The sequence below is a fragment of the Rhinopithecus roxellana genome, chromosome 4 (genome assembly GCF_007565055.1).
Source record: "Rhinopithecus roxellana isolate Shanxi Qingling chromosome 4, ASM756505v1, whole genome shotgun sequence".
Classification (NCBI taxonomy): domain Eukaryota; kingdom Metazoa; phylum Chordata; class Mammalia; order Primates; family Cercopithecidae; genus Rhinopithecus; species Rhinopithecus roxellana.
Genome location: NC_044552.1, coordinates 22806142 through 22820408, shown reverse-complemented (window position 1 = coordinate 22820408; position 14267 = coordinate 22806142). Strand labels below are relative to the sequence as shown.

The 14267-nt window shown below is 45.9% G+C and overlaps 1 protein-coding gene across 11 annotated transcripts; it reads right to left on the bottom strand.

Annotated features, from left to right (window-relative positions):
• Positions 1-83: 83 nt before the first annotated feature.
• Positions 84-14066, bottom strand: MOG (myelin oligodendrocyte glycoprotein). 11 transcript variants are annotated; one of them, XM_010381655.2, is made up of 9 exons: positions 13772-13963; positions 11507-11605; positions 11258-11451; positions 6313-6426; positions 4951-4971; positions 4733-4753; positions 2006-2122; positions 1682-1702; positions 568-1232 (listed from the first exon to the last, which is right to left on the bottom strand). In XM_010381655.2, the coding sequence occupies exons 2-9, from the start codon at positions 11536-11538 to the stop codon at positions 1219-1221; spliced, it is 534 nt and encodes a 177-aa protein (XP_010379957.2). In that variant the 5' UTR covers positions 11539-11605; positions 13772-13963; the 3' UTR covers positions 568-1218. The 11 variants fall into 11 exon arrangements, with proteins under 11 accessions (XP_010379950.1, XP_010379953.1, XP_010379952.1 ...); XM_010381648.2 differs by having other exon boundaries at positions 84-1232; positions 11258-11605; positions 13772-13999; XM_010381651.2 differs by lacking the exon at positions 2006-2122 and adding an exon at positions 2182-2229 and having other exon boundaries at positions 84-1232; positions 11258-11605; positions 13772-13977.
• Positions 14067-14267: the final 201 nt, after the last annotated feature.

Here is a 14267-nt window from a genome sequence, read left to right as displayed (position 1 = left end):
GTAGAGGGAGACAGGTGAGTGGATAAGGAAGGAAATATATAAAAGAAAAGGGGTTAGAAGTGTGCATATGAAAGCTCGTATTATTATTTATTTATTTATTTATTTTTTCGAGATAGAATCTTACTCTGTCACCCCAGCTAGAATGCAGTGACGTGATCTCAGCTCACTGTAACCTCCGCCTCCTGGGTTCAAGCGATTCTCCTGCCTCAGCCTCCTGAGTAGCTGGGATTACAGGCGCCCACCAATATGCCCAGCTAATTGTTTGTATTTTTAGTAAAGACGGGGTTTCACCATGTTGGCCAGGCTGGTCTTGAACTCCTGACCTCGTGATCCACCCGCCTCAGCCTCCCAAAGTGCTGGGATTACAGGTGTGAGCCACCGTGCTCAACCAAAACTCATATCATTATTAATTAGCACCTAGCTTGTTTGTTTGTATCTGACCATCAAGTAGTAGTTGTTGAATAAACAGTGGATACTCTGGTAGATATGAAGACAGGAGAAAAAGGATGAGAGGAAGGAAATTCTGAGACCTGTGGAAGATGTGTAAGTAAAAGGAAGACATTCTAAGCAGGCATGTTGCCCAGCTTTCATTTCTTGCTTCCCCAGTTCCCTAGTAGGCTACCAAGACAAGGTGGAGCTCCGGCTAGTATTCTGTAGGTTTCTCACCATCTCCAGGTTTGGGTTGGGGCTACCCATATCCTTACTCTTCAGCTCACTCAGCTCTCTCTTCAATGTTTCACACTCTTCCTCTTCTTTCCCTTCACATGCCTCTCAGTTCTGTGCAATCAGGGCTGGAGTCTTGGAAGAAACAACCACCATTTGCAAAGTTATCATACTGTAATTTTCAGTGAGGAGGTTCCTGGCCTCCAGTTCATGGCAGAGACCATCCTATCTGTGTTGCTCTCCAGCACAGGTGTCCTCTGATGGAGAGAGGGGCACCTGCCTGTCCTTAGCCAGGAAGGGTTTCCAAGTGGAAGACTGGAGAGAGAAATGGAAAGAAGGATAATAAAAATGGGAAGACAAAGGAAGAGAAAAGGTAGATGACAGAAGAAGGGAAATCAATTCTAGTTGGAATTCAGAGTGTTCCTGAAAGTGCAAATTGGAATGTCCCCATAGCAAAGATGCCAGTGAGTATGCAACTTGATGGATGAGATGTCCCCAAGGACCAATCCCTGGGCAACCAGGCTCTCCTCCACCCCTGCCAAGATGTGACATCACTCAGAAAGGATTTCCTAGAAGAAGGAAAAAATAACTTGAAAAATCTATGTCAGTAGTTTGTATCATAAAACCATTGAACTAGGGAGAAGAAAAGCCCTTGGGGTCATCTTGTCTCCATGCCTGCCTCAATGATTGGTCTGAGAGGCGAGGCACTGGGCAGTTGCTGTGGAATGGGCAATGAGACCAGCTAGGGTGGGGTTCCTGCTTAGGGGCAGTGAAGGAGGAATGCGTCAGGCAGCAGATGGGAATGCCTCCAGCTTCTCTGCCACCTGTAAATGTGTCTAACAGCTGGCCTCTTGCCCCTGTACCTCCCAGGAGGAGTTTTCCCTCCACCCAGGCTCTCCAGCTCCTCCTTTCCTCTGGGACTGTGATCTCTCAATAGCCCCCCTCTTCCCTCTTGTTGCTTCTGTCTCCCTTTCCTCGCTTTTTATTCTCCGCTTATAAGAGAGAGAAGATAACTTACTTAGCTCTTCAATGAATTGCCCTGAAAACAAAAAGAAACAAATACATGATCAGTGGAAGATGAATAGCACCCTCCCCACATCCTCCCTGTGGATATTTGGAGTGACCCACACTGCCCTTTCCACTGGGGGACCCCACAGGTCCAGTAAGTGGTTCTCTTCACAGTTTCTCAGAAGAGCCTGGGGTTGGGCATGGGGACAGAGGAATAAGGAGATCCCAGCTCCCCTAATCTTGAGCCCTGGTTCTATTCTCTTTTGGCTTCCCATTCAAAGCTGACTTGGTTCCCCACTATTTGGTGGTCTTGCCTGCTGCCCAGCCACTGCACCTGCTAGTCTTCGATGTAGCCAGTTGTAGCAGATGATCAAGGCAACCAGGGGTCCGAGAACCGGCACAATTACAAACAGGGTTATCTTCCAGCAGGGCACCCTCAGAAAGTGGGGATCTGAATTATTCACCAGAACAAACAGGGTTAACATGTGTCCCCCCTCATGCCCCACCCACCTTTCTTTTTTGGTTCCTTAACCTGGGATCCTAGAACACCAAAGGACTCTGGGGACAGAATTCAGAGAGTCCATGAACTTGGATGAGAAAAGTACTGCCTCCTTATTTTCATTAACCGGATTTAACATTTTCTTTCATTAAAAATGTAACAACTGGCCAGGCACAGTGGCTCACACTTGTAATCCCAGCACTTTGGGAGGCCGAGGCAAGCAGATCACGAGGTCAGGAGATCAAGACCATCCTGGCTAACATGGTGAAATCCTGTCTCTACTAAAAAATAGAAAAAATTAGCCGGGCATGGTAGCGGGCACCTGTAGTCTCAGGTACTCTGGAGGCTGAGGCAGGAGAATGGTGTGAACCAGGAGGCGGAACTTGCCGTGAGCCAAGTTTGTGCCGCTGCACTCCAACCTGGGCAACAGAGCGAGACACTATCTCAAAACAAAACAAAACAAATGTAACAACTGCCAGGCGTGGTGGCTCACACCTGTAATCCCAGCACTTTGGGAGTCTGAGGCGGGCAGATCACGAGGCCAAGAGTTCAAGACCAGCCAGGCCAACATGGTGAAACCCTGTCTCTACTAAGAATATAAAAATTAGCCAGGCATGGTGGTGCATGCCTGTAATCCCAGCTACTAGGGAGGCTGAGGCAGGAGAATCGCTTGAACCTAGGAGGCAGAGGTTGCAGTGAGCCGAGATCCTGCCACTGCACTCCAGCCTGGGCGACAGAGCAAGACGCTGTCTTGGAAAAAACAAAACAAAGCAAAACATGTTACAACTAACCACAATATCAGCAGTACCTGTGACTTACCAATGGAAGCCATATACGTTTCATTCCCATTGGAGTTATTGCAGAAATCTTGAAATACTGTGTATGTTTATTAGTATTTTGAAATTAAAGGTTATTGGGCCAGGCCTGGTGGCTCACACCTGTAATCCCAGCACTTTGGAAGGCTGAGGCAGGCAGATCACCTGAGGTCAGGGATTCAATGCCGACCTGGCCAACATGGTAAGACCTCGTCTCTACTAAAAATACAAAAATTAGCTGGGCCTGTAGTTCCAGCAACTTGGGAGGTTGAGGCAGGAGAATTGCTTGAACCCAGGAGGCAGAGGTTGCAGTGAGCTGAGATCGTGCCATTGCACTCCAGCCTGGGCTACAAGAGCAAAACTCCATCTCAAAAAAAGAAAGAAAGAAAGAAATTACAGGTTACTAGACTTGCTGCTATATTACTTAATGTATTACTTTTGCTAAAGAAACATTTATGGTTGGGCATGGTGGCTCATGCCTGTAATCCCAGCACTTTGGGAGGCCAAGGCGGGTAGATCACCTGAGGTCAGGAGTTTGAGGCCAGCCTGGCCAACCTGGTGAAACCTAGTCTCTACTAAAAATACAAAAATTATCTGGGTGTGGTGGCAGGCACCTGTAATCCCAGCTACTCGGGAGGCTGAGAATCGCTTGAACCCAGGAGGCAGAGGTTTCAGTGAGCCTAGATCGCACCATTGCACTCCAGCCTGGGCGACAAGAGCAAAACTTTGCTTGAAAAAAAAAAAAAAAAAAAAAAAAAAAAGGAAGAAAGAAACATTTATGTTGCTGTATCACAAATGTGATTATTGGTTGATAGCTATATTTCAATACAATGATTGTTTTTGCAATCCTATGTGTTCTATTTTATGTGTATATTTAAAAACATTATTCTGCAAAGGGGTCCTTTAGACTTTACTGGAGTGTCAGAGAGATTCATGGTACAAAAAGGAGTTAAGGCCTTTAATAGTCACGTCCTCCAAAACAAATACTATTCCTCCTCTTTGGGTGTGTCAAGATGTGTGTGTGTGTGTGTGTTCCACAAACTGGTCTAATTTTATAAATCGTAGGTTAGAACTCTGTGTGCCAGGTGAACAAAACTAGAGTCACCTACAGGCTCGGGAGGAGGGGCTGTGAAGGAAGTTTGCTCAGAGAAGGTACCATCTGTGACCTAATGACACCTTCTAGTTTCTGCAACATTTATCTAACAGATATTTGGGTGCTCTTCTGTTGGCATTGTCTTTAGGCATTGGGTGAACTTCAGTGAACAAAAAGGCTAGAAACCATGTCCTTGGGGGGTCAATTCCTAGTGGGGCTTGGTGGCTTTTCTATTTGTCCATGAGGTCTTCTCTGATTAGTCATGTTCTGTACTCATGGAAACATCCTGAAATATAAGTACAGGTGATACAGTTGTGTCTTGTTTTTCTGTTCGTTTTACCTCCCCAACCAGACATCAGGTTTATGTGTAAACGATCTATATTCCTGAAAAGAGAAATCATGTGCATAAGGAGTTAAGCAGAATAAGATAACGTTTTTGTAAAGCAGTTAGAATAGTGTCTGGCACATAAAAATAGTACATGAGTATTTTTATTATGATTTTACCAATCCTAAATGCAAATGACTTCTATTTTAAAGAAAGAAAAGAGAGGAAGGGACCCAACCAGGAGCCAGGGGTCCTTGTTCCCCCAGGTGACTGGAACTACAGTGAAATGCCAAGTTGACCTGGGAGGGCCTGGATGTGCCAGAACTTACCAAAAGTCCGGTGGAGATTCTCTGAAAGAGAAACAAATGAGTCTTTGTTATTTAATTACTTAAAACTTGCTCTAGGCATGACACACCCACCGTAGAGAAAGGGAAACTAAGGGAAAAACAGGGTATTGAGAGGAACAGATGGTCCGAGAACGTGACCATTTCCATTATGCCAAAACACCGAAAGGCAAGAATTGAGAGAAAGGATGACTGTAACTCACCTATCTCTGCTCGAAGTTTTCCTAAAATAGAAAAAGGCAACATTTTAGTTCCTGCATGCTCTGACTCCCGGTGGGGACCCTCCTACACCCAGCGCCTGGGCCCCTTGTGCAGGCTATTTCTCTGCAGCCCGGAAACAACCTTAGGAGAGTCGGAAGAGCACTGGATTTAAAGCCAAGGGTTGCGGCTCTTTCTCTAGCTATAGTCTAGATACAATAGCGAATAAAGAATGTGAGCAATGCCCCAAACCAGCACAAGGATCTACTACCTCCCAGCTGTTCTTCGCCCCTTTTTGGATTCTCAGTTCATAGTGCTGCTCCAGCCCACTGCGTTGCCACTTCCCATCTGAATGAGGAAGGAGGAGCTGAACATTTAGTGAGTAGCTAGCTACTCGGTGACTGGATTTGTAGTAGGCACTTTGCATGACTTTTATCCTCCCTACAATGTAGGAGGGAGGATGTTTTCTCTATTTGACAGACAAGGCAATTGAGGCTTGGAGAATCTAAGAATTTTGCTATATAGTTCAGTACCTGAGATGGAATTCAAACCCAGGCTGCCTGACTCTAACATTCAGATTCTTTCTGCTCAGCCATGTGGGCTGAAGGCCTTTTTCATGTGGGAGAAGTAGACAAGCAGGCATCTTGGTGACAGAAAGGACTTTGTTGTTGATCCCACCAACACCCATCCCCCAAAAACATTCCCCATACCCTCCTTGCTACTTTCTCCTCTCCTCTTAGTAACAAATGAGGGGTGGGGTATGGGGAGGAGTGAAGGCTCTTCCTGCTCTGGCATTGGGGAGACACTTGGTAGGGGGAGAAGGCTCAGAATGAAAGCTCTAGGCACAAAAGAGGAGCGTCATCAGCAGCTGAACCAGCTGAACCTGAGTCCTCAGTGTTGAATGGAGAAGGAAACAATGTTTGAATGCCTACTGTGTAGCAGAGACTTTCACTTCAGTATCTATTCAAAACTCCTAATAGACCTGTCTGACTTTGAAGCTCACACTCTCCCAAGTCACATGGAGCTGCTAGGTATGATACAGAAGCCTCAACTCTACCACTTACAAGTTATATTGGTCTGAGTAAGTCACTGAACTACTCCTGGCCTCAGTTGTATCCTCTGTAAAATGGGGTTACTCTATGCCATAGTTAGCTCATAGGGAAAGCTGGGTCTGCTTATTCATATGAAAGCATTTCGTGAGATGTAAAACTCTTTCATCATGGAGTTATTTTTTTTCTTTATCACTCAGTAGTGAGAAGAAGTTCTGAACTCAGAAGTCACTCACAAATACATGTTTAGTGGTGTAACTCCAAGAAGCCAGCTCATTTAAAGGAAGGATCCTGATCCACCCACCCTCCGCCTTGTACCTCTCAGTCTATACTGCAGGCAGAGGAAGACGAGGCCGACAGTGATCTGCAGAAGGAGCACAGGCAGCACCGCGAGGAGAACCAGCACTCCAGGGCTGACCCAGTAGAAGGGATCTGAAAGGCAGGACCGACATTGCCCAGAGCTGAATTCTCAACACTCAGCACGGTGCCTGGGCCCAACAAATCAGGTCAAATAAAGAAATGAATATCATCAGGATTCAAAGAAGGTGACACAGAATTGGTCCCTGAGCTTAGCCTTGATAGAAAAATGTTTTTTTCCAGGAAATGCTATTGATTTAGAATGACAAGTAGTTTGAAGTCAAGACTGTGCACGCCTGTAATCCCAGCTACTTGGGAGACTGAGGGAGGAGAATTGCACGAACTGGGAGTTGGAGTTTGCACTGAGCCAAGATTACACCATTGCACTCCAGCCTGGGCAACAAGAGAAAAATTCCATCTCAAAAAAAAAAAAAAAAAAAAAGGAAGGTAGCTTACACAGGATTTGGTAACTGACCAGATGTGCAGACATGGAGTAGGTTGAGCAATGAGGGAGGGGGACCTTCACTTTTGTGGTTCCCATCTATTTCCCATTCTAGGTCTGCTCCTCAGCATCCAAAAACCCTGCTCTAATCTCCATGTGCCATGCTGCAGCTGAAGCCCTTTTCATCTTGATCTCTGCTTTAAGGGAGCTAAGTAAGGATATTGACATCAAAGGTAAGGATACATCACAGCCAATAACGTTAAACTGGTCCAGGAAGGTTGCTCAGGTATAATTACAGTCCTTTAAGCTGTAGACTAAGGCTCCTGTCTATTATTGTGTTCCCTAGAGGAAAATGCAGCAAACTTTACTTTCAAGTTCTTAATGGAAGTTACCTGTAGCAATGTGATTTAGTGGGTACATACTTAAGGGTTTTTTTCTCCCAACCCCCCATATTTTTACTTTCACAAATAATTAAAAGAGAGAGAAAAGCAGACATTATTAGCCTCCAGATGTAAATCAACAAGAAGTATAGAGTATCACTGATGAACTATACTTGTCAAAGTAAATCAAACACGAATGTCATTGCACTTCCACATCTATCAGTTTACAGAAAAACACAGGGCATGGAGGACCGTATTACATAGCAACATGGGAATGTCATCAACAAAATTCAGACCGTGGGAAACCCTAAGGGCAAAGGTCAACAGGTGGGTCTTGTTTGAATCTCACTAAAAGAAACCAACTGTAAGAGTATATTTATGAAACAATCAGGAAAATTTGAACACAAACTGGGTATTTGATGATACTAAGAAATTTTTGTTGAGTTTTTAAGATGTGATAATAGTATTGTAGTTATTTATGTATTTATTTTTATTATTTTGTGGGTTTTTTTTTTTTTTTTTTGAGATGGAGTCTCACTCTGTTGCCCAGGCTGGAGTGTGGTGATGCGATCTCAGCTCACTGCAAGCTCTGCCTCCCAGGTTCACTCCATTCTCCCACCTCAGCCTTCTGAGTGACTGGGACTACAGGCGCCCACCACCACACCCGGCTAATTTTGTTTTTGTATTTTTAGTAGAAACAGGGTTTCACCACATTAGCTAGGATGGTCTCGATCTCTTGACCTCGTGATTCGCCTTCCTCAGCCTCCCAAAGTACTGGGATTGCAGGCGTGAGTCCTCGCGCCCGGCCTATTTATTTAATTATTTATTTATTTATTTATTTATTTTATTTTATTTTTTTTGAGACGGAGTCTCACTCTGTCACCCAGGCTGGAGTGCTGTGGCCAGATCTCAGCTCACTGCAAGCTCCGCCTCCCGGGTTCACGCCATTCTCCTGCCTCAGCCTCCCGGGTAGCTGGGACTACAGGCGCCGCCACCTCACCCGGCTAGTTTTTTGTAGTTTTTAGTAGAGACGGGGTTTCACCGTGTTAGCCAGGATGGTCTCGATCTCCTGACCTCGTGATCCGCCCGTCTCGGCCTCCCAAAGTGCTGGGATTACAGGCTTGAGCCACCGTATTTTTTAAAAAGTGTTCTTTGCTGGGTGCAGTGGCTCACGCCTGTAATTCTAGCACTTTGGGAGGCCAAGGTGGGAGGATTGCTTGTGCCTAGGAGTTTGAGACCCGCCTGAGCAACATGGCAAAACCCAGTCTCTACAAAAAATACAAAACATTAGCAATGTGTGGTGGTGTTTGCCTGTGGTCCCAGCTACTATGAAGGCTGAGGTGGGAGGATGGCTTCTGTCTGGGAGGCAGAGGCTGCAGTGAGCAGAGGTCATGCCACTACACTCCAGCCTGGGTGACAGTGACAGATCCTGTCTCAAAATAAAAAGAAAAAAAAAAGAAATGATCATGCTGCCTAGGATTTACCTCAGTAATTGAGTAGGGGAGGGTGGTAATGAGTGGGGAGCTGGTGAAGTGGGTGGTCCCTGGATTGACAAGTGCTGCAGCAAGGTGGTAGGCACTTGGAGGCTCATTATAATATTCTCTCTGCTTTGTATGTTTTTTTTTCTTTTTTTTTTTTTTAGACGAAGTTTTGCTCTTGTTGCCCAGGCTGGAGTGCAATGGCACAATCTTGGCTCACTGCAACCTCTGCCTCCCGGGTTCAAGCGATTCTCCTGCCTCAGCCTCTTGAGTAGCTGGGATTACTGGCATGCGCCACCACACCCGGCTAATTTTGTAGTTTTTAGTAGAGACGGGGTTTCTCCATGTTGATCAGGCTGGTCTCGAACTCCGATCTCAGGTGATCAGCCTGCCTCGGCCTCCCAAAGTGCTGGGATTACAGGTGTGAGCCGCTGTGCCTGACATTTGTTGAAGAGTTTAAAGAAAGGATTAGAGACAACTAGTAATAAAATCACAAAAATGACAAGAAAAAATAAGTAAAAAAGAGAGATTAGAAACTCTTCAGAGAAAGAGCAGAGGTAGTTACACCTGAGACTTGCAATAATACCATTACTTCATCTCATTCCTAAATTTGTCTCAACTTCCTGGCTCCCAAGCCTAGGCAAAGTGTCCCTTGTTTACTTGTAAAACAGTTTATTTTAGATTCTTAGGCATGCAGACTAAGAGGTGGGAACAGGAGGCTGGAATGTGGGTAGCAACCCAAAAGACAACTTTCTCCCCTGAGGCAAAGTCTTTAGATGCTTTTCTTTTTGTCTTTTTTTTTTTTTTTTTTTTAGAGGGAGTTCCGCTTTTCTTGCCCAGGCTGGAGTGCAATGGAGCGATCTTGGCTCACTACAACCTCCGCCCCCCGGGTTCAAGCGATTCTCCTGCCTCAGCCTCCCAAGTAGCTGGGATAACAGGAATGTGCCAAGCTAATTTTGTATTTTTAGTAGAGACAGGGTTTCTCCATGTTGGTCAGGCTGGTCTTCAACTCCCAACCTCAGGTGATCCACCCACCTCGGCCTCCCAAAGTGCTAGGATTACAGGCTTGAGCCACTGCACCCTGCTTGTCTTCCTTTTTTGGTGTGGTGAAACTGAGAGAGTTTGTTGGGAGATGCAGTTACTGAGCTAGGAAGTTGTTGAGCAGCAAGAAAATCTGCAAACTGGAGAGGTTCTCTTTATCAAACTTTTTGACAAGTAGAATTTCCCCAGTGAAAACAGCTGTATGAAGAACATTATGAGACACACAAAGCTATTTCCATATCCCTGCAGGCAGTCTCTAGAAGTAGTGCTTTGTTGTTCCACATACAATGCCGTCTTCTGGTCCCAGCAGTGCAATGGTCACTCACACCCCCAAGATACAATAGTGATCAATTGTCTGATGTTTGCACTGCAGGTGGGGAGGAGGAAAAGGGAAAGGATCTGACACCAAGGCCCTCAAAGCAGTTTAGTTCTTCAATTAAATAGCGATTAACTTTCAAAGCTCCACCTCCATCTGCTTCACCTTGTCCACATCTTAATCATCCTGAGATAGAGCAAAAAATAATCTCCAAACACCCATCATGCAAAACATGTTGAAAATGAAATTCTGAGGCCAGGCGCTGTGGCTCACGCCTATAATTCCAGCACTTTGGGAGGCTGAGGCGAGTGGATCACCTGAGGTTAGGAGTTCAAGATCAGCCTTGCCAATCTGGTGAAACCCTGTCTCTACTAAAAATACAAAAATTAGCTGGGCGTGGTGGTGGGCACCTGTAATCCCAGCTACTCAGGAGGCTGAGGCAGGGGAATCACTTGAACCCAGGAGGTGGAGGGCACCATTGCACTCCAGCCTGGGCAACAGAGCAAGACTCCGTCCCCCGCCCAAAAAAAAAAAAAAAAAAATTCTGCAGAATGAAATAGTGGAGGTACAGCCAAAAGGTGACATCTTCTTTCTATAATTATATTTAGACATTTGCTTTACTTGCTTATTCACTAGGACCACACACAGGCATGTGTGTGTGTGTGTGTGTGTGTGCTCATAAATACAGGGTTTTGTTTTTTGTTTTTGTTTTTTTTATACACAGGGGTAGGGAGTGGGGGCAAAGGGTCTTTGCTCTGTCACCCAGGCTGGAGTGCAGTGGTGCAATCATAGCTCACTGTATCTGCAAACCCCTAGGCTCAAGCCAGTCTCCCACCTCAGCCTCCTGAGTAGCTGCGACTACGCCCTAGGGTTTTGTTTTTGTATCCTACATTCTGCAGCTTGCTCTTATCACTCAACAATACCTTATAGAAGGCCTCCAAACCATCTGGCATAGTGCTAAAATAATCTTTTTAATGCCTGCATACTATTCACAGTATGGCTACCATTGTTTATTCAGTCACTGATCTACTCAAAGGCGTTGACTTTGATCCCAATTTCCTCGCTACTCTGAATAATGATGCAGCAGACATCCCTAAGCATATGAGTTTCTGCTTATTGATGTGTACGTTTGTATGGAATTCATTCCCAGGAGTGAGATGTTTGGGTTGAGGTATCTCATCTTAATTGAGAGAATGATTGTTCCTGGCCACCCAACAGTTAATACCTAACATTATATGGCACTACTCACCTTCCACTTTCAATTCCATTGCTGCCTCCTCTTGGTAAGAATGATCTCGGAAGAAGCAGGTGAAACCTCCTTCATCTGAGAACCTTACATTCCGGATCCTGAGAGTCACCTTTCCCTCACCAATAGCGTCTTTCAGCAGCTCTGTCCGGCCCCGATATTCAGGTGCTTGGTCTCCATCTTGGTCCTTGCCATTTCTGTAGAGATGAACCACCCTAGAGAAGGGGGGCCGGTACCACCCTACTTCCATGCCTGTAGCATTCTTCCCAGGAGATATGCGACATGGCAATTCCACTTCATCACCGACCAGAGCCCGGATAGGTTGTCTTGGTCCTATCACTCTGAACTGTCCTGTCCAAGACACCAAAAGGAAGAGACTGAAGGTCAGAGGGAACCTTGGCAAGTAAGCCTGTCATGGGAAGGGCTGCTTCAAAACAGGGAAGGAAGAGGACACTCAACTTTTAAATGAAATTCTAGATCCAGGGAGGAATGCAATTTTTCTCTTTCTTTCTTTCTTTCTTTCTTTCTTTTTTTTTTTTTTTTAACTGTTGAGACTGAGTCTTACTCACTGTCGCCCAGGCTGGAGTGCAGTGGTAAGATCTTGGCTCACTGCAACCTCCACCTCCCTGCAACCTCTGCCTCCCTGCAAACACACACACACACACACACACACACACACACACACACACACACATGCGCATGGTCCTAGTGAATAAGCAAGTAAAGCAAATGTCTAAATATAATTATAGAAAGAAGGAGATGTCACCTTTTGACTGTACCTCCACTATTTCATTCAAGCGATTCTCCTGCCTCAGCCTCCTGAGTAGCTGGGATTACAGGTACCTGCCACCACGCCCAGCTAATTTTTGTATTTTTAGTAAAGATGAGGTTTCACACTGTTGGCCAGGCTGGTCTCGTACTCCTGACCTCAGGTAATCTGCCTTCCTTGGCTCCAAAGTGCTGGGATGATAGGCGTAAGCCACCACACCCGGCCCCAAGTTTCCTTCTTGAGAACAACAATAATAAAAAAGTCTCTGGTTATAGAGATATCGTGAATATCCTGGACAGAACATTCTAGCAATCATCTCATCTCAGCATCTGCCCATCTTTTTGCCAACTGTAGCCATCTCTGACTCTTCAGTCTAGGCTTTAAGTTTCCCTCTTGGAATGTGGTGCAGCCTCTTGAGGTTGAATCTTCCCATGGGCCTCCCTGTTAGGACTTGGCCAAATTGCTGCCTATTCTACGCTTAGAGGTTTTGCTTTTGTCACTCCATCCACTTTAACTGTCTCTCCACCACTTCTCACTATTCAGTCCTTGTTCATACACTGTTTCCCAAATTCTCCTCTGAGATCTTCCACCCTGGGGATGGCTCTATTTCACTCTTCCTTCTTCTGTATCTTCCACCTCACTGTGGCTCCTTGACCCTGACCTGAACAAGTTCCATGTTTTTTTCCATGTGGATGTGTTTCTCAAGTCAGACTCTGAGCTACTAGGAGATAAAGCTGCTTTCTCCCCTAGACCTGGGGAGTGGATGCACTGTACCTCTGTCAGTCAGGTGGCTCCCTGAGGATGGGAATCTTTCTGTTGATTTCCCCTCTGCATGTGACAGCCGGGTTCCTTTAAAAAACTTACTGGTGCCTGATTATGCAGAGCAAAGTCTCAAACATGACAAGATATTATAATTCCACAAACATTTCTTGAGATTTACTATGGACAGACACTGCTAAGCATGTTACATATCTCATCTCATGTAATCCTGATGGGAACTCCAAGAGGTTGCTATTCTTTTATCTCAAATTGAGAGGTGAAAAGACAAGTAAGAACTAGTTCAAGGAAAGCCTTGAGTTAGTCACATTAAGGAGTCTGGGCCGGGTGCAGTGGCTCATGCCTATAATCCCAGCACTTTGGGAAGTTGAGGAGGGCAGATTACTTGAGGTCAGGAGTTCAAGAACAGCCTGGCCAACATGGTAAAACCACGTCTCTACTAAAAATAAAAAAAATTAGGCTGGGCGCAGTGGCTCACACCTGCAATCCCAGTACTTTGGGAAGCCGAGGTGGCCGGATCAGCAGGTCAGGAGATTGAGACCATCCTGGCCAATTTGTGAAACCCTGTCTCTACTAAAATACAAAAAAAGAAAAAAAAATTAACTGGGCTTGGTGGCAGGTGCCTGTAGTCTCAGCTACTCAGGAGCCAAGGCCGGAGAATCGATTGAACCAAGGAGGCTGAGGTTGCAGTGAGCCAAGATCATACCACTGCACTCCAGCCTGAGCAACAGAGGGAGACTCTGTCTCAAAAAAAAAAAAAAAAAAAAAAAAAAAAAAAAAGAGTCTGGACTCCATCTTGAAGGCTGTAAGAACCACCCACGGAAGGTTTCTGAGGAAGGGAACTATGTCAGCAGGTCTATGTTTCAGAAAGATAATATAGCAACTTGAGGATGATTGAAGGAGCTAAGACCCAGGAAACTAGCCTTTCTGTTTTCAGGGTCTCCCCAGGGCAGGAAAAAAACATGTCTCACCTGCGTAGCTGGAAGACACTTGGAGGAGCAGGAGGAGGAGGAAGGAGCAGAGGCAGCTGGGCAGAGAGGGTCTTGATAAGCTTGCCATCTCCACCGTTCCTGGGGACAGAAAGCCCCCACAGCAGGGTCAGGCCAAGTGGAGGCCCTCGGGGTGCATGTCCCCTTACTGCTGAAAAGCCCGAGGGAAGATCTGGGAGGGTAGTGCTGCCTGGGCCCTGCCTCCACTCCAGTAAGTGCTGCAGCTGTGCCCGCAGAAACAGCCCCACGTCACCCTTGCCAGGCATTCACACAAAAGGTCTACAGACTGAGGGGATGACCAGGGTTTGCCTTCCCCACCCCCCACAGAGCAATGGAGCAGAGGCTGCCTGGTACTGGGCTTTCCTCCCCCACGCCCTCCTGGAGATCCAACCCTTGAAGGGTCTTGCAGGGGCTAATCGGTGGGGAAGGATCACTTACAGGACCGCAGGGAGAGGCTCGTTTATGGAATACATAAGGT

Excerpts from the sequence above, each read along its gene's own strand:
- MOG (XM_030929342.1), bottom strand. The coding sequence starts at position 13,859 with ATGGCAAGCTTATCAAGACCCTCTCTGCCCAGCTGCCTCTGCTCCTTC. Across the intron at positions 6,427-11,257 it reads AATGGAATTGAAAGTGGAAG|ATCCCTTCTACTGGGTCAGC; the intron begins GTGAGTAGTGCC and ends CCTGCCTTTCAG. Across the intron at positions 1,703-2,005 it reads GCTACATCGAAGACTAGCAG|GGCAATTCATTGAAGAGCTA; the intron begins GTGCAGTGGCTG and ends TTTTGTTTTCAG.